This window comes from Manis javanica, chromosome 10, assembly GCF_040802235.1.
Source record: "Manis javanica isolate MJ-LG chromosome 10, MJ_LKY, whole genome shotgun sequence".
Lineage (NCBI taxonomy): Eukaryota > Metazoa > Chordata > Mammalia > Pholidota > Manidae > Manis > Manis javanica.
The window spans coordinates 79,267,638-79,291,588 of NC_133165.1; the positions used below are offsets into that span (position 1 = coordinate 79,267,638).

The 23,951-nt window shown below is 41.6% G+C and overlaps 2 protein-coding genes across 3 annotated transcripts in view; both read left to right on the plus strand.

Moving 5' to 3' along the window:
- Nucleotides 1-17,430, plus strand: NEMP1 (nuclear envelope integral membrane protein 1). Its single transcript, XM_017643391.3, has 9 exons — nucleotides 1-125; nucleotides 5,968-6,092; nucleotides 7,204-7,423; nucleotides 8,700-8,772; nucleotides 9,822-9,915; nucleotides 10,347-10,461; nucleotides 11,142-11,367; nucleotides 12,147-12,320; nucleotides 13,057-17,430. Exons 1-9 carry the CDS (start codon nucleotides 2-4, stop codon nucleotides 13,238-13,240), a joined length of 1,335 nt encoding a protein of 444 aa, XP_017498880.1. The 5' UTR covers nucleotide 1; the 3' UTR covers nucleotides 13,241-17,430.
- MYO1A (myosin IA) overlaps nucleotides 13,062-23,951 on the plus strand; it is a 27,975-nt gene continuing 17,085 nt past the window's right edge. The window contains exons 1-7 of one of the 2 annotated variants that reach the window (XM_073213403.1): nucleotides 13,062-13,200; nucleotides 22,387-22,520; nucleotides 22,631-22,746; nucleotides 22,965-23,059; nucleotides 23,249-23,353; nucleotides 23,556-23,602; nucleotides 23,723-23,786. In XM_073213403.1, the coding sequence (XP_073069504.1) occupies nucleotides 13,152-13,200; nucleotides 22,387-22,520; nucleotides 22,631-22,746; nucleotides 22,965-23,059; nucleotides 23,249-23,353; nucleotides 23,556-23,602; nucleotides 23,723-23,786 (610 nt within the window). In that variant the 5' untranslated portion in view covers nucleotides 13,062-13,151. Of the gene's footprint in view, nucleotides 13,201-19,625; nucleotides 20,880-22,386; nucleotides 22,521-22,630; nucleotides 22,747-22,964; nucleotides 23,060-23,248; nucleotides 23,354-23,555; nucleotides 23,603-23,722; nucleotides 23,787-23,951 lie in introns of those variants that run through there. The other variant, XM_017643410.3, reaches the window with a different exon arrangement.

Sequence of the window (23,951 nt, forward strand, 5' to 3'; positions counted from 1 at the left end):
CATGGCGGGAGGAATGAAAGTGGCGGTGTCACCGGCAGTTGTTGTCGGGCCCTGGGTCTGGGGGTCTGGGGGTGGTGGGGCAATGCGGCTTCTCCTCATCTTCTCCGGCTGCTTGGTCTGCTCAGGTATCGCCGGGCAGCAGCTGCCAAGGGGCGGGTGCCGAGGGGGTTATATTTAGAAAAGCAGGACTGCCCCCAGGGCGCGCGGGCCGCTAACTCAGCCGAGGGACTCGGGCCTAGTGCGGAGGAAGAAGCTTCGTCGCCGGGGAGTGGGCTTCAGCGCTGAGGGGTCAGGGCCCTGGGGCAGCCTCCGGGAGCTTCCCAGAGCGCGTGGGGAGCCTGGAGCCTCTAGCTGAGGCAGGAAGAGAGGCCCGGACTGGTTGAGAAGCGGTCCTGGGGCTGCGTCGTACTGTTCTGGCTTTCTTGACTCTCCTGGTTAAGAGGAAGGAAACCCGAGGCACACTTCGGGCAGGCAGAGCTGGCAGTGGAAAGGGAGCATCCCATTCATGAGGCAAATTAGCAGCACCTTCTGAGCGTATGTTCTGTTAGGACTCAGGGAACGGGTGCTGAACACATCATTGTAAGTTCAGTGAAATGCAGCATCTCTAGGTGATGTTTTCTACCCTTTGTAAGATCCTGGCCCTTTCCGGCCCCAGAGAATGGACCTGGAGCTGTTAAATGCCCGTTTCCAAAAAAGATAAAAACACCATTCAGCACCGAGTAGGTTTCTTTTGGAAATTTATTCATTCTTCAAGCAAATTGATAACTGCTAGATAATTTGGCTTTGGCCTGGGATGAAACTTTTTCTTTTCCACTTGAATCCAGAAAACCTAGAGTATATTTATAAAACGCCACCTTCAACTTTGCTAAATGCACGACAGAAAAATAAGTGAGGTTTCTAAGCTTTCACCGGAGAGAGTTGAAGTTCACGGGGTTAAGGATAACGGGATTTGTAAACACATGCTCTCGTATTCTGTTGGTTTGCTGTCCACGTCATGCAGTCACTCATGTTTATCCTTAGCTGCAGCAGGTGCCAGGATCCATAGGTCTCGTTGCATAGTGTACGGTCCTTCTGAAATGGTTGTTTTAGGGAGAAGGGAGTACATATCCAGGAAAGTACTTTTCCAGAGGTAGGGCCCAGAGTAACATTTGAAGGGTTTATGATCTGAGTGAACCTGGGCTAGATGGTTAACTTAAAAAATGGGGCTGTGGATTGTAGGGGTGAAATAAAATATATGCAAAAAATGTTTCTACATACTTAGCGCTCAGTCAGCAGTCTAATGAGAGGAACAGGGACTTGCTTGGAGAAGGATAAAACTCAGGGGATGGTATTTGTTCTTTGTGGCCTGATGGTGTGGGTGGCAGCTACAAAGACAATCAGGTAATAGAGAAGAACTTTCTAAAGGGTACCTAGAGATAGAATGGAGCAAGTACTTCAAAAGGTAGGGAATTCTTTTTCACTGCAAGGTTTTGAAAAAAATTTGATTGTAAAATGAGTTTATTTTAGACTATTTGGTAAATACAATTAAGTATAAAGAAGTAGGGAAAAGCCCTTAGTGTTTATTCACCAGAGGCAATCCATTTTAGCACAGTTTCTTGTGTTCTTTTTCCACGTGGTCTTAATTAGAGAGTCTTTTGGGTTGATAATATATTCATATGCCTTTCAGCAATCCAGTTCTCTTTCCTGGAGGTCACCAGTTTTTACCAGAGATAGTTTTTCATTTGGTTTTGTAGCATAAGCATTGTCCTATATCATTATAATTCTTCATAAATGTTAATTTTACTTGTATTCTATTTTTTCAACAGACCATTTAATGTTTCTAAATTAAACATTTGGTTGGATATTTGTGGTGTTTCTAGTTTTTCATTGTTATAGATAACACTGAACATCTGTGTATCCTTTTTTTATTTCATTTGGGCTTTTTCTTAGGCTAGATCCTCAGAAATGGACTTTTTAGATCAAAAGCTAACATATTTAAGACTCTTGAAATATCTTGCTAAAATATTTTCCTGAAAATGTGTCAGTTTATATCACTCAGCAATATATGCTTGTGACCCATATCCTTGCCAGCATCAGATATTCCAGACTAACATCTTTGCTAATTTGATAGATTGAAAGGTGGTATCTTGATTTACTTTGCATTTCTTGCATAACTTATGAGGGAGCATCTTTCAGCTGTTTATTAATTATTTAATTTTCTGTTTAGACTTTTAAATTTTTTGGCGTGTGTGTGAGTGAGTGTGTCTTTGTTCTTGGCCTATTGTGATCATTACTGAAATTTTTGTGTGCTGTTAAAATCAATTTGTATGATTATTTAAGGATATATGTTTATAATCTATTTATGCAGAGCCCCCTTTTATCTTTTTAAATAGAAGATTTGCATTGTGGTCACTTGATTTTCTTTAGATTTAAAGACCTCTCTTCAAAATCGGTATATATTTTTTGTGGTACATTTAATTTTTTTTCATTTTATTTTTTAATCTATAATTAATGTTAGCATTTGGTGTGAGGTGAGAATCTAGATAGATTTTATTTTCCAAGTAACAGTTGTTCCAGCATCCCTTTAATAATCCTTTGCTAAGTCCACTGAGTTAAGATACTAATTTTTAAGGAGGCTTTTAAGGATGGACTGATTACCTCTTGACAAATGAATAGAGGCTATTTAAGAATTAGAAGAGGTTGTTTTTCATGACTTTCTAACGTGAGCATTTCGATAACTTGTTTATGTTTAAGGTAATTTGATTTAGTTTTGTGTTTCTAACAAATTAAGCTACAGCTGGAGTGGTGATTGTTTCCACAGATTATGTCCTTGGGCTGAACTGATATATTTTCCTTCCTAGTGAATTTCCAAATATGTGGCTAGCCAAGGTGCTGATTTCCATAGGAGATTTCTGTTAAAGAGGTTTATTTATTTATGTACTCATCTTAATTAAAATTCTTTCCCTTGAATGGTGTAGAACTTGGGGAAAGGAAGAACTAGATTTTAAAAGATGTTGCTTATTATAAAACAATTTTACTGCTTTCGGAAAATGGCATCAGAATTTTAAAGTTACTTTAAAAATAATGATGCCTTTTCTTGACACTAATTTTTCAAATGGCCTGTGCCATTGACACATTATTTGTATCTTACTACCCCCTGAAATATAATAATGGGCTTAAAAAGGTATACTGTTATATTGGTGCTGTGAGAGGTAATAAGTGTGAATCTTTTTTTTTTTTGACATGTATATGTTTTTACTTGGGACTTTGTAAATAGATGATGGGCTCTTATTTTAAGGAAGTGATAGGTTCTTGTTCAACATCTTTTTTTTTCAATCCCAATGTTTTTGCAGACTTCAATGAATTTGTAAATATATTGTTTTAACCTTCTCATAACCTTACTTTCTTACACTCTCTGGAAGAAAATAAACTCTTGAGCCATATTTGCGAGTGGGTATTTTTTCAGTATATTTGTGGGCTTGCTAATGGGACAGATGTCAACAGGATTTTGAAAAGGTTTCATTTTATGAAACGTAAGTTAGGAGAGATCTAGATTACTATTAGAATAAACCCTACTGAGAAACTGATGTTTCTCAAAATATGGCACCTTAGCATATTGGATATTTTAAGCTGAAGGAGTTTGAGAAAACAGAACTAGGAATGTCATTCTGACCAGCCCCCCATTCCCTTTGTACCTTGCCCTTCTTCCTTGCAATAGGCCATTGTATGAGAGGTGCCTTCCCTATACTTGGAACATCCTTATTTCTGAAGACTAGGGGCCCAGACAGGAATGTGAACAAACAGGCCTTATTCAGTTGCCCACAGTTTACTACAATTATGTCATACGCCTTACGCTACCATATTCCTCCATAACTGTCCCCTCTTCACCAAACCTAGCATAAAAGTACAAAGGTCTAACTATTCTTCATTTCCTTATGAAGGCTTTTGTGTCATGTAAAACTCATATTAAACAGATTTGTATGCTTTTCTCCTGTTAATCTGTTTCTGTCAGTTAAATTTTCAGACCGAGCCCAGGGATCCTAAGAGAGGGAAGGAAAGCTTTCTTGGACAACTTTTCCTATTCTGGACATTTCGTGTCAATGGAATCATTCAAAATACAGCATTTTTGGTCTGGCTTTCTTCATTCAGAATAATATATTCATGGTTCATCCATGTTGTAATATGTGACAGTACTTTTTTATGACTAATACTCCATCATATGGATATGCTACATTTTGTTTATCCCTTCCTCAGTTGATGAACTTTTGGGTTATTTCCACTTTTTGGTTATTCTGAATATTGCTGCTATGAACATTCATGTACAAGTTTTTGTGTGACTATATGTTTTCAATTCTTTTGTGTATATACGTAGGAGTGGAAATACCGGGTCATTTGCTCACTCTGTTTAACTCTTTGAGGAATTACCAAATTGTTTTCCCAAGAGGCTGCACCATTTTACATTTCCATCAGCAATGTATGAGGCTCCCAGTTTTTCCACATCCATGTCAACATTTGCTATTGTTCTCATTTTGAATATAGCCATCCTGATGAGTATGAAGTATTTCATTTCTTTAATGACTTATGATGTTGAACATGTTTTCATGTGTTTATTGGCCATTTGTGTATTTTCTCTGGGGAAATGTTTATTCAAATCCTTCGTCTATTTTTATAGTTGGGTTATTTCTCTTTTTATTGTTGAGTTACAGTAGTTCTTTATATATTCTGGTTACTAGACCTTTATCTGATACATTATTTGCAAATGTTTTCCTTCATTTTGTGAGTTATCTGTTCACTTTCTTTATAATATCTGTTGAAACACAAGTTTTATATTTTTTATGAAGTCCAACTTGTCTATTTTTTTTTCCCTTTGGTTGCTTATGCCTTTCTGTCATATCTGGAAACCATTACCTAATCCAAGGTTATAGAAGTTTACACCTATGTTTTCTTCTAAGTGTTTTATAGTTTTTGCTCTTAAATTTGGGTTTAAGACGGAATTTAACTTCAAAATTAGTTGTATCTTCATCTTAAAAGGACTGGTGGGTATCGTTGCCTTCGTTTATGTGTATGTAACTTTGGCTTTCTAAGTTTGGTTGAAGTTTTTGTAGTTTTGTTTTTGTTTTTTATTTTATTTCAATCTACCTACCTTTGTACTAAGACCAAGAGTAATAACTAAAATTTCCACTTAGAGTAGCTTTTAATAAGTTGATAAGTGTAATATAGAACTCAAGGAAGTTACTTAAGGAAGTTACTGAAGGAAGTTTTGTGGTAAGGAAGTCAGCTTGTGCAAACGGGTGGGAAGGTAGGAGAGTGGTCACTTTTAAGCTTGAATTAGCTGAGATTGAATACAAATTTCTGAAGGAGAATCTTATATATTGGTAAGAATCAAAGGGATTGCATATATTCATTAACTGTTCTTAAAACTTGAAATGAAAAAAAAAGCTGGAAAAAACAACTTTGCAGTCTTTAGTATTTACTTAAGTACTGTATATACAAAACTGCTGCCAATTCTGTTCGTCCGACTCAGGAAAGACATAGAGAAAATCAGCAAATGGTACTCTAGCTATGCTTTTTTAAAGGGAAAAAATATGTGTGTGAGCCTCAGGTAAGTTCTTTGCTAGCTGTATGACTTTGGGCGAATTACTTAAACATCATTCCCTCGTTCGTGAAATAGGGATTATGAGGCTGCTTAGCTGAGCGTTGTCAGGAGGGTTAAATGAGGTAGCATACTGTCTTACTAAACCCTCAATAGTAGATTTTATTAGTACTTATTTTGGGTTAGTGATTATTTGTAATATTGAAATAATTAAATTTGACAGAAGTAAGACTGTAGTATTTCTTCCCTCACCTCAGTTTTTCTTATTGTTTCTCAGACACTGACATTTTAACCCCAAGTAAGAAAGTAATCAGTTTAATTCTTTTTATGAAGTGAATTATAGTTATTAGTGTGTTCTGCTATACTTAATTCTTGTTTCCTTTCTTTGCATAAAGCTGGAGTTGATGTAAACGTGGTCATGCTTCAGGAGTCCCGAGTTTATTTTATGGAGACCAGTCAGCAGTTCTGTTATAAAAATGTACTTATCCCAAAGTGGTATGATGTATGGACACGGATACAGGTAATAACTTGGAGGCTTCTGGCAGGGGCAGCTTCTATGAATATCTGTCTGTGATGACTGAGTACTTTGACATTTTTTTCTCACGCACACACGTCCTGTTAACAACCTAGTTACAGTTGATATCCTGAGTTGTGTTTTGTCAGGAAGTATTTATGCCTACTTTGTTTTCCTCTCTGTTTCCATAAGTAGCTTGTAATACTTGACCCTGAGGGAAACTTCCTCCTTTTCCCAAAGAAACTGCTTCCTTCTTTCCCTTTCTCCTTTTACATACACTTGCGCACACACCCCTCTCTCTGTTTAGAGGGCTTATGCCTTCTTTGGGCTGGAAACTATTGCGTGCCAGCCAGGATGTAAGCTCTTTTGCCTTGCTGCTCCTATTCTATTTTAATTCTCTATGACTTGTTTCATAAACCCTCTGAGCTGAAGTTTTCCCTTAATAGAATGACTTTGGTCTCATTTATTTCTTAACAATGTTAAGCCTCCTGGCAAGCAAGTTTCTGGCTGTAATAATGATTGCACAAAATGAGTTCTTTTGGAAATCCTGTTGCTGCCACAAGCATACTTACTGATAAGGGTATTGTTTACATGAAAATTTTTTTGATTCTCTTTTTTTTATTATCTGATGTAAAAGATCATATTCCGTCTGGGGCACATTATAACTAACATTTACCATAATTAGTGATTTGTGACAAAGGGTTGAACTTCTCAGCTTGTCATTATGGGAACCTTTCAGTTTTCTGGGGCTTTTCATGACTGGCAATATTCCTAATGTTTTAGACCCTTGCTTTGTATGATCTGTTGTAAATAGCTGTACTGGTAATTCTTTTAGCTTGGAAGTCTTTTCTTCCCCCTGTGTTCTGGCCTAATAGTAGATCCAGATAATGCTACCAACAAGACATTTTAAAAAGCTGCATCTTTCTACCATGTGCAATGTTATTTGCACAATTATATTTTAGCCACTGCATTTCTATCTTTCTTATAAGCCTTATGGAAAACTGACATCAAAACTGATTTAGCTATTTGTTCTAAAGTTTATTATTTCTTAATTGTATTTGTAAAATTGTAAATTCCTACTTCCTTCTTTCTCATCCCAATTTTACTTGTGTTACAGATCCGAGTAAATAGTTCCAAACTGGTACGAGTCACCCAGGTGGAGAATGAGGATAAACTGAAGGAGCTAGAGCAGTTTAGTATCTGGAACTTTTTTTCCTCTTTTTTAAAAGAGAAATTGAATGACACATATGTTAATGTGGGTCTGTACAGCACAGAAACCTGCCTCAAAATTGAGATTATAGAGGAAGACACCAAATACAGTGTCACTGTGACCCGGAGTAAGTCTTAACCTATTTTTCTGATGGATTCTATAGTGAGAGGGGACTGAGCTTTGGAGGTTATAATTTGTGAAACAGACATCAGTCTAGAAAAGCCCCCTTTTGGTTCTGATTATAACCTGACTACACTATTGCTCCAGACGGTTCAGAGACCCCACCCCCATAAAACCCTTTCAGCCTAGAATTGTGTAGACTTACATTCCTAATACTTCCAATGAACCTGAGCTGATATGCCTAGTATTCTTCAGAGTAAGACAGCTGTATTCCTGCCTCCCAGGCACTTCTGCACAAATACAGATGTCCTGAAATATACAGGCCTACATTTGAGGGCATGAAAAACAATTGTTTTATTTAAAATGTTTTTCAAAATTTTTTGTAGAACCATAAATAAAAAAATATGAAGATCACTGTGGTTTAAGGATTATTCAGTGGAACTGGGTGAAATTTTTTGAATTTGGGTGAGAGAGTATTACAGAATAGGTGGATTATTATCCTGTTGAATTCTTTCTGACTTCTGGTCTCTTCTTGGTTACTACCCAGGTTCCTGGGATGTTGTGAGTAGTAGAAACATGCCTGGGTTTTGCTACGAAATAGGTTGCAACCTTCTAATTGCCTTAAGAGTTCCACTGGTCTAAGGTTATATGCCACTTTTTGGTGTCGCTTTTACCATACTGACTCCTCTTGCTCCTGTTTTGTTTGTAGACCTCTCCTAAACTCAGAGTTCTCAAATGTGAAAGCCGTGGGAGCATCTGGTATGCCACTAAAGGGCCTCTGCTTGGGCACCCTGGTCCTGGGAGAGATGTGTTTGAGTGTAGGCTTTTCCAACACAGTGCTTGTGTAGTGAAGGAAAGTCGGTGGTGTTGTTGGGCAAGAAAAGCCGCCAGTTAGATAAAACAGGGTGCTGACCCAAAGTCTAGGCAGAGCTGCTGTGTCGGAGTCTGTGAGTGACTAAGTTGTGGAGACCCCTTGTGGGAGACCACATGAAGTGATGATGGCCTTGCGCCTGGCTCTGTCCACAGCAAAGCTTAGCTGCTTTAGTCTTGGCATAGGTAGCCAAACAAAACTAAGACCTTAGGAAAGCACAGGGTAGACAGAGACCTAATTATACTTTTTCTGTGGAAGGGTGCCCAGGCTTTGTGTGGAATTTATAATGCTGTTTAGGTGGACCATTTGCATTTGTTTTATTAGCTGACCAATAATGCCAACATTGCCTTTTATTCTATAATGCCTTAAACTGTTTGGTTCCCTATTAAAAAGAAATCTTTTTTTATTTCAGGATTTGACCCCAGACTCTTCCTCATTTTCCTCCTTGGACTTATGCTTTTTTTTTGTGGAGACTTGCTGAGCAGGTAGGTTCCAGTGCTAGAGTATGGAATGACAAGACTCAGACTCACCCTGCTTGACTTTTATCATAAAGACTTTAAGTGCTGCCATTCCCCTTTCCAAGACCTTTACAGTGAGGCCATTGCTTGCTTGGATAATTTAAGAAAATATTTTAATATGTGTTAGGATTTTTGCTTTTTTCTTGTATTGGATAAGATTTGCAATGATGAAATTCCCCCATTTGATTGACTCATCATGTGATGGGATTTAGCCAATACATCACCGTCCTTCCCACCATTAGAATGAGTTAAGCCCTCATTTTTCCAGGGCCATGTGTTAGTGAGTCTTATGCCATTCAGCAGTAAAGACTCAAACATTACTACTTAGTCATCCCTGCCTTTAGGGATCTACTAGTTGGGGTGGGTGAACCTGACATGCACAAATGTGAAGAGAGCATGTGAATAACCAAACATTGAATAGAGGTAGAGCAATACTATGTCCCAGTGAAAAGAATATTTGTGATATAGTGAATGAGAGCTTGACAGTTGGAGTTTGCAGCTGGGTTGGAGTGAGGTTGGTTAAAGTTATTCCTTATTTGGGGGAATCCCAGGAGAAACTCACAGTGAGGAAGCAATGTCTGGTAGAAAGGGCCTGGGATAAGAGTAGGAGCTCTGTTCTAGGCCCTGTGGTTTATCCATCTGGGCAGTGAATTAATTCCCAGTTTCCAAGTCTCAGCTGGGCAGTGTTCTTGCCCTTCTCCCCAGAGAAACTGTGCAGTTCCTCAGAAGAAAGATTCTTTATTAAAAATTGTGTTGGGAGAGGTGCTGGGGATGGGAGTAGGAGACTAAACAGGTTTATTGGTATATACTTGATGGGACCTCATTGATTCTTATCCTCATAATCTGCCAGCAACTATATTGCACGAGTTTCTCCAGTTTTCTGACCTCAAGTTTTGGCAAATACCTGCTCTAAAATTTTGCCTTTTTTTCTTTTGGCTGGGATAGTTGTCCTACATTGAACAATGCCATGTATGAAGAATACACACATAGTCATGAACTAAATTTTCTCTATGCAGAAGCCACATCTTCTACTATTCCACTGGGATGAGTGTGGGAATTATAGCCTCTTTACTGATCGTCATTTTTGTACTGTCCAAGTTTATGCCCAAGGTAAGTTGCAGAATCCCCAGATACAGTTATGATGAGCTTGGATAGTTGAAGGACAATTTTCTTGGATAATCTTAGAGCACTGAAAATAAGTCAGTGCACCTGATTCAGAAAGGTACTTTCCATGATGAAGTTTAGAGCCTGATTACATACAAATTCTCCCTTTTTATTTAAAATCCTGTGCACAGTGGGAGATTAAAGTCTTCCTGCTGTTTGCAACTTACATAGATAGGCTTTTAAGTTCTTTAATATCTCATTTTCCCAGTGTTCTTGGCAGACTGTTCCATTTTAAATATAAAGGATGTCTTTTTAAGAGATGTGTATTTTGTTCATTTTTGGTAGGTTGAATTTTTTCTGTAGATTGTAGTTCCATTTTGCTTCTTTTATGTATGGAAAGCCTGTTGTGACTTTCTACTGTCACTTCTCTGTCTTAGAAAAGTCCCATTTACATCATCCTAGTGGGAGGCTGGTCCTTTTCTCTGTACCTCATTCAACTCATTTTAAAAAATTTACAAGAGATCTGGAGGTGTTACTGGCAGTATCTTTTAAGTAAGTGTTGGTTTTGCTTTTCCTTATATATATCTAGGCTCTTTAGTTAATTTGGTCATGAAGAGATGTTGCCTGCTCATAGGAGTTTAATAATCACTCCATTTATTAACTTTTAAGAATCATGGTTCTTCACTTATTTCTAAACCCTCTACAGTTGTCACCTCTTAAATTAAATGAAGCCACTAGAGAGGTTTTAATTGTTGGTGTTTATAAGTATATCTCTTTTTACACAATACACATCTTTCTGAAAAGTTGTAAGTTGACCTTATTAATATACTCATATTTTAGATACACTTGGAGACCATAAGAGGTAACGGAGTCTACATGAATCTTATCTATAAAGGAAGAATTCTTTGGTTATACAGAGTAACCCTTAATCTGCTCTTTGAGGGGTAATTAATACGGATTTTCATTTATTAGGCTTTTTAAAAGCAGACTGTTTTCGAATGGCTCAACATATTTCAGTCTTCCATCCGAAACAAATTTGGGACACCAGAAAGAATAGGTACTTAGATAAATATATGTAAATAATGAGAAAAGTATGAATAATTCAGTAAATATCTAGTCCATTTTCCTGATTCAATAGATGCCATATAGTAAATTCACTGCTGCCTCTCTCCCCAAATCACTGTTACCTGTTATGGATGAAAAAGAATGTCTCCTGATAATTCTTCTCATAGGCTATGTCCTCACAGTTGGCTTTGTGAGTTTTGCAGTCTGTTACAAGTATGGGCCTCTGGAGAATGAACGAAGCATCAGCCTGCTGACCTGGACCTTGCAGCTGATGGGCCTGTGTTTCATGTATTCTGGTATCCAGATACCACACACTGCTCTTGCCATTGTCATCACGGCTCTGTGTGCTAAGAACCTGGAGCACCCTATTCAGTGGCTCTACATCACCTACAGGTAACTGAAAGGCAGTGTAACTTTGTATTGAAACAATGCGGGATGCAGTTAACAGTGAAAAAATACAGTAGTGTTGATCTGGAAGCCTCTTTGTTAATGAAAATTGATGGTATTATGATTCTTTTTTTGTTCCTTCCAAGTCTTTCTTTTTAGACTCTCCGTAGGCATTTTTATAATTTCATTCTACTCATTTTGCATAAAAGCATCCAATAAAGTGTCATGTGTCCCTGTCACCACTAGGTGGTGCAAAGCACATCACTTATGCCATAATGCCTTCTCAGGCTGCCTGCATCAGATTTTTCACATTGGCTCTCAGATTGCCTTGGAAGTGCTAGTCTTATTTTATTCTCAGATGTAATTCATAGCACATCACCGCCTTGCGTAGTGAATATGGGATGATCATAGGTTCTGGAATTATCAGCGGCTGTTCTATTACAGGTAGTCAAGGTGACGCCTTCAGTTTGGGAAAGCCATGTTAATGGACCACAATCTTAATACCACCATTTTCTGGTCATTTTTCTATTTATTGGAAAATAAATATTTTTTCTATCATTATTGAGAAATAAGTGAATTTATTCACCTTTGTATTATCGCTCTGAGCTATCACTCATAGTCTTAAGAAACATTATAACCAAAGATGTCTATAGAAGAAAGGTAGGAATGATGACTCTTAATGTTCAGGCTCTCTGCAGTTTGCTTGGTCCACAGAAGGGAACTGGAGGTAAGGGTGGTTATAGATTACTGATTAATGATTCATGATGTTATTTTGGTGAGCACAGAAAGGTGTGTAAGGCAACAGAAAAGACTGTCCCCCCTCGTCTCCTGACAGAAGAAGAATATCGGGTACAAGGAGAGGTGGAGACCCGAAAGGCTTTAGCAGAGCTTCGAGAATATTGTAACAGCCCAGACTGCTCTGCTTGGAAGACTGTTACTCGAATCCAGTCTCCAAAGAGGTAAACTCTTGGCCAGATATGCCAAGCACCTGTCAGAGTAACTATGACCTTGAGTTTTAACAGAGATCATACCTCTAGATAATCACTTTGTATTTGGGGATTTCTTTTCCCATTCATCAAGGTGTAGTCAAGAGAAAGGTACGTATAGCATCATGTGTGAAGCAGTAGCCTATTTTCTGGTTCCTCAAGGCGCTGTCTACTCTACCTTTAATTGTAGTATTGGATGAGAAGACTCCAGGACTATATTAAGTTTCCCCTCTGATAGTTTTGCATTGCTTTCTGAGTACTGTGGGTTTTTGTACTTTTTAGTGGTGGGTGTGTTCCTTTTTATTCTGGAGCTTGTATACTAATGAGTATGTGAAACTTCAGTTTGGAATCGTGATGGCATAAGGTTTACAGTGCCATAAACATGAATAGGTGTGTAATGCCCCTTAAGCTTCTCTTATCAGGATTTCAGATGACTAAAGGAACCTTAGTACTTTCATAACTAAAAAGGAGAAGCTATGCTTATTAAGCAGGATGGGGCTACAAAGGATGTCAGCCTATGATCCCAGCTTTCCTTTTCTCCTTATTTCTTGCTAGTCTACTACCTACCACAGTCAGGACAAGGATGTTGGCTAGACTCGACATAATTTGAGTTGTGAGCATACCAAGGATTTCAGTTTGTTCTTCTTTTGAAAGAAAACTAGAAAGGACAGAAGGTAGCTTCTTACCAGTATTATCTTCTGTTTTCCAGATTTGCTGACTTTGTGGAAGGTTCTTCCCACCTCACACCAAATGAGATCTCTGTCCACGAGCAGGAATATGGATTAGAAAGCATCATTGCCCAGGATGAACTCTCTGAAGAAGCATCCTCTGAGGAGGAGGACTCTGATTCTCGGTACCCCACTGTCACACAGCAGAACAACTTCCTGACTTAGGTTGTGGTCTGTCACTTTTATGTGGACTGGCTTGGTACCTTGATGGTTCATGTTGTGTGTACTATGCAATTGCTTCTCAGCTCTTTGAAACAGGGTGAGACAGTACAGAAATTCTCTCGCTGAAATTAGAAACCGAGGTAGGCTTCTCTCTGTAAATGGGCTTGGTGGTCTCTCTGGGATCCCAATGAAGGAGAGTGGAAAAGTAGCCAATGCTCTTGGCCCCACCTTATGTTTCCAGGATGGCTACAGCTAGCATAGCATTCCATCCCCCCCTTTGAACATTAATTCAGTCGTGGCATTTCTGCCATTGTGGCTGACACTCAGAAGGGAGACTGTTTCGTGTGTAGTAATGCTTTCAGACTATTGTCTGTGTCTTCTAGAGAGAAATATGCAAATCTGAGCCTCCTTCACTTCTGTTTTTATTTCAGTGACTTTAGAATAATTCTTATTTTAACTCTTTTAAGAGGGAAGTAGATTTTTGCCTGTCTTGTTTTTTAAATACATATGTTTTTAAAATGTCACAAATCCCTGTTCCAGAACTGGCAAGTGCTCCAGAGTGCCCAGCTCCATAGGCCTTGAGTGTTTATTAATGTATATTATTCATTAAAGCCCCAGAAGCTGTTGTGTTGAGCTTTGAATTAGTTCTTAAACATATGATGCTTTAAGTAGAAACAGGCCTATAGTCTCTTCTGTAGGGGAGGTCTTTGAACTTTTGATCATATTCAACTTTTAATTCCATCTCAAAAATACATTTGTGTTCTTCCTGTCCCATTCATCTCTGTCCCCTTTGCCCTTTCAATAAGAGTCTATCCTCTCACCTTTGAAGTATGTACATGTCAGAGTTTGTTTTGTTGCTGACATTCTCCCCTGGTTTATAGCATAATTCCTTCTAGTTAGGAGTGATCTTATTTAGGGAATGTAAGTGCTTTTTACTGGTTCTCCATTTTCTTGTCAGTGGGTCATATGTCTTGAGTTGCTGTGGAATCAGGAACCTGTTTCCTCTTCATTTCCCTTCCTTTATCTACCCACTCTACCTGTTCCTTTTGGCCTTTCCTTACCACTTAAACTTGTCCCCATGACATTAGGCTAATTAGAAGCCTTAAAACTATCTGTGAAATCTTCAGTACAACATATAAGTGAGTAGCTGTCAGTGCCAGTTTGCATGCCAGGAAATAGCCCTCCAGGCAACCTTTGTGCCTCTGGTTGTTCATTTAGCCCTCAGGAGTAGACATTTTCCATGAACTTCTTTGCAGTTCCATTTCTGACCAGAGATTCATGCTGCCTTTTGTTAAGATGGCATTAGTTTCACATTCTTTTGCCATTGGAAAGTACCCTATAAACCAGCAGTGACATTTATGAGGGAGCAGATTCCCAAGTCTCTGCCCTTTGCGTGGTTCTATTTGTGATCTTCACCTTCGTACCTTGGAAAAGGCTATAATTGGCTCTAGCCAGGAAGATAGTCACTGACAGCAAGAGCACAACATCAGATTTCCTGGCTCACCATGATCATGGAGAGGGCAGATGATTTTTTAAAAAGCTGTAATGACTCCTTCAGATAGGCCATGTAGCAAATAATTTTGAAAGGCCTTGGGCTGCATTGCTAACTTTCAAAATGTCAGCTATGAGGCTCCCCTTCAATGAGCAGTTGATTATTTCCACCAGTGTTTCCCACAGCTTTAAACTGTCCTAAAGTGACAACTACCTCAGTTGGCAGCAAATAGGTATATTACAGTAGAAAGTGAAAAATAAGCAGTGTTTGGTCAGGTGCTGTTGATAAAGCTGCAGCAAAGGAGCTTTATATTGGGAAACATTTATGCCTTTGTAAATTATACACATGGTAAAATTTTATCTCTACAAAGAACTGTTTAACCTCTGGGATTTACTACTTTTTGCCATGTTTACAGAAAGCAAGACCTAATGTATTTGAGTGTAAGTTGGTTTGAAAACTCAGCTGTACAAGTAGTCTCAGGATTCCCAGAGACCTTTGTGCCATCCCCCAAATGGCTCCTTAGGGAAGTGGTAGCCTGCCTCCAGGGTGACTTCTGACTTAGGCCTTTATTTCTGTGAAAAAGCATAGCGAAGTGAGGAAAGTCTCCTTTTTTTCTGTTTAGTAAACTCCTTATGAAGGATAATTTCCATCTCGAGACCAGTTTTTTCACTGTTTGAATTTGGGATGAATAAAATCAAACTCAGTTTATTGCTGCCCATCTGGTAGTTGGAGAACTGAGCTGTAGGCAGTGGAGATGACAATGAGAGCCACTTGCAGACAGTGCAGGATGGTACCTCTGGTGTGCTGTGTGTCCTTGGCCTGCCTGCTTATGTGGCGCTGCCCCAGATGCTTCAGAGTCTCCATGTACCCAGAGATTGCCCGACTCCATGAGCCTTCTATGGAAGCTGCCCTTGTCTCCCTCTTGGCCACTTAGTCTGTTGGCTCAGTCACTACTTGAAGCCCCCATTTAATTTCCTCTGGCAGTTACACTTGCAGTTTCAGCACAGTCCCTTCTCTCAGACCAATCTCATCAAGAGGAATTGAAGGGTAACTGGAGTGAGCTGGGCACTGGAGCCGTGTCTGCTGCCAGGTTGGCGTCTTGCTAGGGAAATATCAAGCTGTACATTGGCCCTTGGGCTCAGGGTCTCATCAGTATTGGAAATCCATTGCCTCTAATCAGTCTGACCAACTTGTGTAGAGCATGACTCTCATTAATGGGAACACAGGAGCCAGCTGGCCTAAAACATTCCCCTTCATTTTCCCACTCAGATTGCTTTCCTGAGACCAAGGGAAACAATGATCAAATAAGGAAAATTTAGTAACTTTGATATCTTCTAATAATAAATTCTTATCAGCCACTTTCTCCTACCAAAACTAGTTTATTTTTCCCTCCAGATTCATGATTTTTATGTCTGTTATAAAGGGAGATTTTGCTGATGATAGTCTTTAGGTCCCAATGTTCTATTTTGTGCTAATACAACCCATTCAAGGGCCTAGCCCTTTCATCATTGACTGTGTTTCCTTCAACCCAGTTCCCATTGGCACATCTGATATAAATTTGATGCATGAAAGGACCCAAGTAGGCCAGATAGTACCCCCAGGCCCTGATATCCACAAGTGGCTTGGAAATAAATTATGCAATGCTCTCAATCTTTTTGTTATTCCAGAAAAAAAGATGGCTCAGATGGATACCCACTAAAAAATGGTTCTAGCTGTGTACTCACAACTTCTGTGAACTGAGTACTGAAAACTGAGATAGGAGGAAAGGAAACTATTACTAAAGTATTCCTCTAGACTGAGGCCGGATGTGAGGTAACAACCTGTAGTGAAATGCCAAGAATTTTATCTGACTTGAGGAGAGGACAGTTTAACAGATTTATTATGCATTATGTTGCATAGGCACTGAAACCGAGTAATAAGTGAAATAGCCTTTGTACAAGGCAGATGCACGTAATACCTTTTGTTTATATTGTGATGTAGCAGGAATTTTTTTTTTTTTTAGGAAAGCCTATGCAATTGTGGTGATCCACTGGTGTCTCTTGATAACTTAGCTTATGAATTCAGTTGCTGTTGACTTGGATTCTAAATGGTTACTACCTTAAAAAGGGTGTTTGGTGCCTTAAGTGATGGGAGCCAGAGTCTGAGTAGAACAAATTTAGCAGATCGACACCAACATCAACACACAGCTTTAGTGGAGATGGGGATGAATGATACACAGCCCCAACTTTGGGACTTTTGGCTCCCACACCTCCCATTCATGTGTGTCATTTTCCTCTTCACATTTCTTGACAATAACTTGAAAATGGTGAAATCACCTTCTTTGGACTTTCCTACAGCATGGGCAACATTCTTACGTGGTAACAGGTAGCTCATAATGTGGTAGAAATGTTACAGCCTGCGATTGTCTCAGTTGCCCATGTTTCTAGAATTGATGGCAAAATAGTAGGGGTAATGAATTCATGGGTAAGTTTTAAGCCTGTGGGTAATAGCTGTTATTTAAAAGGATTTGTCATTTATATTTAAAATAAATGTTCATGGGTGTTTGAAAGGAACAAAATGATCAGGGATGGCTTTTTGCCATGAGTCTCATTTTCACTCTTTTCTGTAAGAAAAAATAAGTGTCTTATTATTATATATTTTTTCATTTTTATTGTACAATTTTGTAAGTAATTGCAATTTTAATAAAGTTTTATAGACAATATAGTGGTTTCTCTTAATGAACATGTACTTTTCTTATTTGGCTCTCTTGTTTCCAGGTAATGGGCAGTTAGCTCCTTAGTTTCATTTTTCTAATGAGGTGTTTTTGCATGCCACTTATTTTCCTTTTTTCTTAACCACTGCTGCCCATCCCGACTCTGTCTTACTCTACTTGCATCCTTGTCATGGGTGGTTTCTTAGGATGTCAGATCTTTCAGGGGTGATCTTGCAGGAGGAGCAGCTTGTACCTGTCTAGGAGTGGCTGTCTCCTAGAAAAGCTGTGTGTGGGTTATTCCTGGTCCAGGGAGCTACTCTGGTTGTACTTTAGCTCTTTTCTTTTTTAATAGCATAAAGTATCTCTTTTGTTTCGCTATTGGGGTGAGAGGAACACCTGTGGATTCTACTATGGGATACCTGCCAAATGCTTTGTGTAGGACAGGAGAGGGAGCAGCGCTGTAGTGAGCAATGGAGGCCAGCAAATAAAAGCTCCAGTTATGTCTAAGCCCAGCCTCTGCAGTAGACATCTGGTACCTTCCATCTTCTTTTATATTTTGGCTGTTTTCTTTGCTCTGGGAATCCTTTGTAGCATTTGCATTAATTCTGTACCTGTCTTTTCTCAGTTACATGAGAATCCATTGTCCCATTTTTCAAAGACGGTGAAATAGGAAGAAACAGGATGTAGACCATATGTAAATTTATGTAGATTGATGCACTCTAATGACACCTTTTTCCTCTCCCTTCTATAACTATAGTAGTAAATAAGAGACTAGGTGATCATTAGTTGTCAAATTAATAAAAACTTAATTGCTAGGTATGCAACTTCATAGGGTTTTAGTGAGGATAAAAGATAAGGTGTGTAAAGCAGTTCTTCTCAAACTTTAACATGCATGAAATCACCTGGGGAGCTTGTTAAAGTGCAGACTTCTGATTCAGTAAGTCTGGGTTAGGGTCCAAGATTTCTGCATTTCTAATGAGCTCCCAGGTGACTGAGAGGCTGCTGGTGTGTGGACCTCACTTTGAATAGCAGGGATGTAAAGCATTTGGCTTGTTGCCTGGCACATAGTAAGTACCTGGTCAGCGTGACCCTCTCTCATCAGATATCCTCCCCGCCATGTCTGAAAGCTTCTGCATTTTATTGTGTCCATCTTTTAGAAAGTCAGTGTCCGCAGGGGGACTAAGGAGTATGAATTAGCTGAGTCCGATTGTTGCCCTCCCAGCTCTGTCAGCAGTCAGCACTAAAGGACTTGGAGTTGTTTGTTCTTCCTCTTCTTTTTTTGCCATCTTTATTGAAGTATTATTTATATACAGTAAAATCCACCCGTTTCAAATTTTGCTGAATTTTGGCTAATGGAGACAGTTTAGTTGTATGACCACCACAATCATGATACAGAGTATTTCCATCGCTGCAAAAGTTCCTCATGTCCCTTTCACAAACTAGAAATGTTGACGGGGGAAATTATGAAGGGGATTTCCGAGTCAGAGTGGAGGAAGACCAATGAGCTCCAGTTGCTTCAGTTTTGCCTGGGAAGCAGATCGCTGTCTTGCATCTCCCATGTGGCCTCCTCATCCCAGGAATACTTTGACAGATTTTGAAATCCCAGCTGACTTGGATGTATATTTTGTGCCTTGTTGATTTAGAATGATCCACTCATCCCAGTTTGCCCAGAATTTACCTAGTTTTAGCATACAAATTTCCCTTTCCAGAGAACTTACCTCAGGTCCCAGACAAACAGGACAGCTGGTTGCCCTAGCTGTGCCATTCATGCCATCAGGTTGCCATCTCGTTTTAGAGTCTATTCTTTTATGTGAGCACATAGTAGGCATTCAATAAATGAGTGAATGAGTGGACAACAGATAAACCCCAAGATGTAGATGCTTGTGGGTACCTGGCCTGGGGAGCAGGACAGCTGGGCTCAGGCCCCAGCCAGCTGGGTTTGCACTGGTGTGATCCTGGGAAAGTGGCTTCTCACTTTAGGTCTGGTTCCTCCACTGTTCAGTGTGTAGTCATTTCTGCCACTGGTACCATGATACCACTCCACCTGTAAGTGGGATTGTGTCCTAATGTCACTTCCACTCAGCTTTCTCTCTCTCTCTTTTCCTTTTTTCTCCCTTCAAATATATATATTAGATCAATAAATTATGTAAGGGCAGGTTGATAATAGAACTGCTGATGGGCCAGGCGTATGCAGAGTGCTTCTCGAGCAATAGAGTTTGGACCTTGAACCAAGCAGCTGTGGCTGGGAGTTGGAGAATGCAGTCTATCTTCAGCTAAGTGTCTGTAATTACCTAATTTGCTCTTTGTGCATGCCTGCGAGAGGGTGGTGGGCAGAGGGAGCCTGCTGTTAAGGAGTTATCCTGGATGGTTGAGGGATACTCTGTAAAATAGGATTTTATAAGCTTCTTACCTATTGGAGGCAGCTATTTCCAGCTAGGCTAGTGCCCAAGAAGCAGCATCTCGGTCCTTTTCAGTATCCTAGCACAGAGGAAAGATTCAGTTTAGAAATACCAGGACTTGGACTGGAACCTGTGGCTGACTTGGGGTCAGGAAGCTGTGTTCTGTTCCTGGTTCTGCCACACACTGCTATGGACACATTGTATAGCCTCTCTGAGCCTGGGAGTTTGCCTCTAATTCCCCTTCTTAATGGAGTATCTGCACTGCCTGCGTCAGGGTGGTGTGATTCAGTAAGATGATACAGGTGGGAGGTCAGTGAAAAGTGGACATCTATACAGATGCCAGGTGTTTATTGACTAACATTAGTCTTTGATAGTCTGATTCATGGGGGGAGGGAAGTGGAGTGGAATTTGGGGATTTTGTCTACTTAGTTCCCCAAGTAATGTCATTAATGCCCCCAACTTCCAACAGGATAGGGAGGGTAGGTTTGAGGGAGGTACTGTTTCTTTGCCAGAAGACACTGCAGCCTGCCTTCCTCCTTGACAGAATTCTTGACTTTTTGAAAAAGTTTTTCCTTGACTAGAAATTCCACTCCTCTCATTTCCAAATTTTGGGGGCAATGGAGCAAGGAACGGTACTTGAGCCTCTCAACTAAGGCCTGCCAGATACCTTTCCTACTTAGAGGGGGCTTTCTCAAGTGACTGAGCAGCTATCCTTGGGGCTTCAGACCTGTAAAGGGTTAAGTGAGCCACACCCTCAGCAGGAAAAGCCTTGGACTTTGTGCTGAGCAGCCAGTCCTGAGCAGCTGTCTCTGGCCTCTCTTGGCTTGACTGGCACAGGGAGCCCTGGCTGGAGGAGGCAGCGCAGAGGAAGGTTGGAAGAGTGGACGCTGGCAAGGGGAGGGCAGCTCTCCTTGCTCTATGACACCATGGACAGCTCCCATTAACCAAGGCACCTCCCAACCTTGGGGCCTGGGATTCCTCTGCCCCTTTGTCACATTGGAATTTTATCCACCATTCTCCAAGGGACACTCTGAAGGTACACCCTAGTTCCAGCTTTCGGTAAGTCCTGTCTTGACCTGTCACTGCTCCTCTTTTCACATCTTGGGGTGCTGCATCTGGAAGCTGCTGCCTTTTTCCCCTTCCCTACCTCCAGCCAATCACAGTTCACTCCCCTTAAACCTAAATCCAAAGGGAGTGTGCCTTTTCTCAGCCCTGCTTCTGCTGCTTGCCCTTCCCTGACAAATTACTTCTTTAAAAAGTTTTTGGAAAATGTGGATAATAGTTGTACCGATATTGTAGGCATCAAATGGATTCGTATATGTGAAGTGTTTAGAACCCTGTCTGGCCCATGGTAAATGTTACATGATTGGTAGATTACTACTGCAGTGTTCTTATTGCTCCTTCGGTTGTGTCCTTCCAAGAAATGACAAGTGCTGCTTTTTTCTGGAGCCTGGGGAAAGCAGAGTGAAAGGAGAGGGCAGCCTGCACTCTCTTCTTGCCTGATCTTCCATTCCTGCTGCCCTTCCCTCCCCCACCCAGGTTCAGCAGTGCAGGAGAGTAGGAGGATGTGGTTCTTTTATTCCTGGTAGGGAGCGGCATTGGCCATTGTACTAATATCTGTCCTGCACTAAGTCACCTGCCTACCTCAGTCCCACAGGAAAGACTGAGGTGGCTGTGCCTCTTCTTTAGGTTATACCTGCCATGTGCCCACCTACTGTGTGGGGGCCCAGCCCCACAAGGCTCCCTGTCCCCCCAACTCTATTCCTCCTTGCCCATTTCCGCCAGTTACTAAAAACTGGATGTATCCCTCTGGGCAAAGTCCACCCCAGAAGGTTATAAGAATGGGTGTAAGAGCTGGAGATAGAAAAATGGGACGGACATGTAGGCACATCCAGACGTCCTGACAGCTACTTGATTTTAGGGAAACAAACCTCACTTTCATTTTCTCTGGGTATTCTAATCTTTTATGGAGGAACTCCTGCCTCTGTCCTCTAACTTGCCACCTTGTCCAGTCCCCATTTAAGAAATGAATCTCACTGTAGCAACGAGAGGGGAGGAAAAGACTTTGGAAGAACTTTTACAATGGGTGTGGGTGGTCGGCTGACTGAAATAGGGGCTATGAAAGGCAGGGAGTTGAGGAGGAGGACTGGGAGCAGGTAGAGAGTCTGGGCCCTGGCCAGGGCCTCAGGCAGGAGGGAGAAAGCCCTCCGTGCCTGGCTGAGGCATAAAACTTGGCTTACCCTTACCTCCCCAGCCCTCTCTCCTGCAGGCTCAGCTGTGCTCCCCCAGTTGCTGCCTACTGGGTGCTTCCCTACCCTGGTGATCAGAGGCAGGTGGCCCTGTTCCAACCTGACCAAAGCTAATCGAGGGAGCAGAGAATCTCCCATCTTCTGCAGAGTGTCAGCAGCCTCTCACAACTTTGGCTTGTCCAGAGGCCTTTCTAGGACCAGGACTTGTGGGAGAGGGAGGCTTTCAGGTCCTTCTGCTCTCCTCCCCGCAAATAGTTACTGGCCCCTAAAGCTGAGCAGACATCAACAAACTTCCCCGCCCCCCTGCTTTCTCCCAGGATCAGTAGGCTCTCTGGACATGACTCTCGTTGAAGGCTCTGTTGGGGTGGAGGACCTTGTGCTCCTGGAACCAGTGGAGCAGGAGTCTCTGCTCAGGAACCTCCAGCTGCGCTACGAAAAGAAGGAGATTTATGTGAGAGTGTGTGGGTGTCCCTGGCTGTGGGCATGTGGCTGGAGTTCATGTGCTCGTGTTCCCCCAAAGCCCCCCCTTTACTTTTGTTCCCGTCATCTTCTCTGCTCCAGACCTACATTGGGAACGTGTTGATCTCAGTGAATCCCTACCAACAGCTGCCCATCTATGGCCCAGACTTCATTGCCAAATACCGGGACTATACCTTCTATGAGCTGAAGCCCCATATGTAAGTAAAGAGACCGAGGGAAGCTGGCCTCAGCTTCCCAACGATGAGACATCCTAATTTCGTCTAGTCTTTCTGAGGGAGGCTTTCCAGCTGCCCCTTCCTCCCCTGGTGCTTCCTCCCCTTCCTAGGCCTGTCACCTGCCTGAATCTGGTGCAAGTGGGGAGGCTGGGCATATTTCACTGGCCCCGTATCAGTCATCATGCATTTCCTCCCCCAAGCTATGCATTGGCGAATGTGGCATACCAGTCACTGAAGGATCGGGACCGGGACCAGTGTATCCTCATCACGGGCGAGAGTGGAGCTGGAAAGACTGGTGAGGCACCTGGCTGGGGAAGGTGTGGCGTCAGCTGCTGGAACTACCCCCTATCTCTTTCCAAGCCAGGCCTGCTCCTGCCCCCATCCCAGAAATTCCTTCCTGGTTTTTCTGACTCTTGGGTCAGGTCCTGGAATGAGGGAAGCCAAGGAGGGTGGTGGGATCCATGTGAGGCTATCTCTTGCACAGAGGCAAGTAAGCTGGTGATGTCTTATGTGGCGGCTGTCTGTGGGAAAGGAGAGCAGGTGAACTCTGTGAAGGAGCAACTACTTCAGTCAAACCCGGTGCTGGAGGGTGAGTCCTGGGCTCCGCCCTCCCCACCCTTACCCTTCTGCCCCTGGAGACACTCCTCCCTAGACCCTGTCACCCAATGTGCCTGAAGTCCTATTCTTGCCCAGCCTGCAGGCTCAGTCAGCATGACTTTGGGCAGGACTTCCTTTCTCTAGAGCCCCTCCCTGCCCCTCAGCTCCCTCACTTCCCTTCCTCATCTCTGCAGCTTTCGGCAATGCCAAGACCATTCGCAACAACAACTCCTCTCGATTTGTGAGTGCACATCTGGTCGGGGAGGAGAGGGCAGAGAGGGCATGGGGACTTGAGCAGGAACGCCGCACAGACCTGTTCTGGTGAGAAGAGGTGGAAGCAAAGTCTCTCTTGTCTTTGAAGGGAAAATACATGGATATTGAATTTGACTTCAAGGGAAGTCCTCTCGGTGGTGTCATCACAAACTGTACGTGTCTCCCCATTCTGCCTACCGCCTCTCTCTTCCACCTGCCCTACAGAGTCCTGTTCTGCTAAACTACTGCTGTAGGGAGGGGGAAAGTGAACACCAGCCTTCCCAACCACTCGGAGTGCTGGGATGAGGATAAGAGAGAGGGAGCTGTGGTGTCTCCCA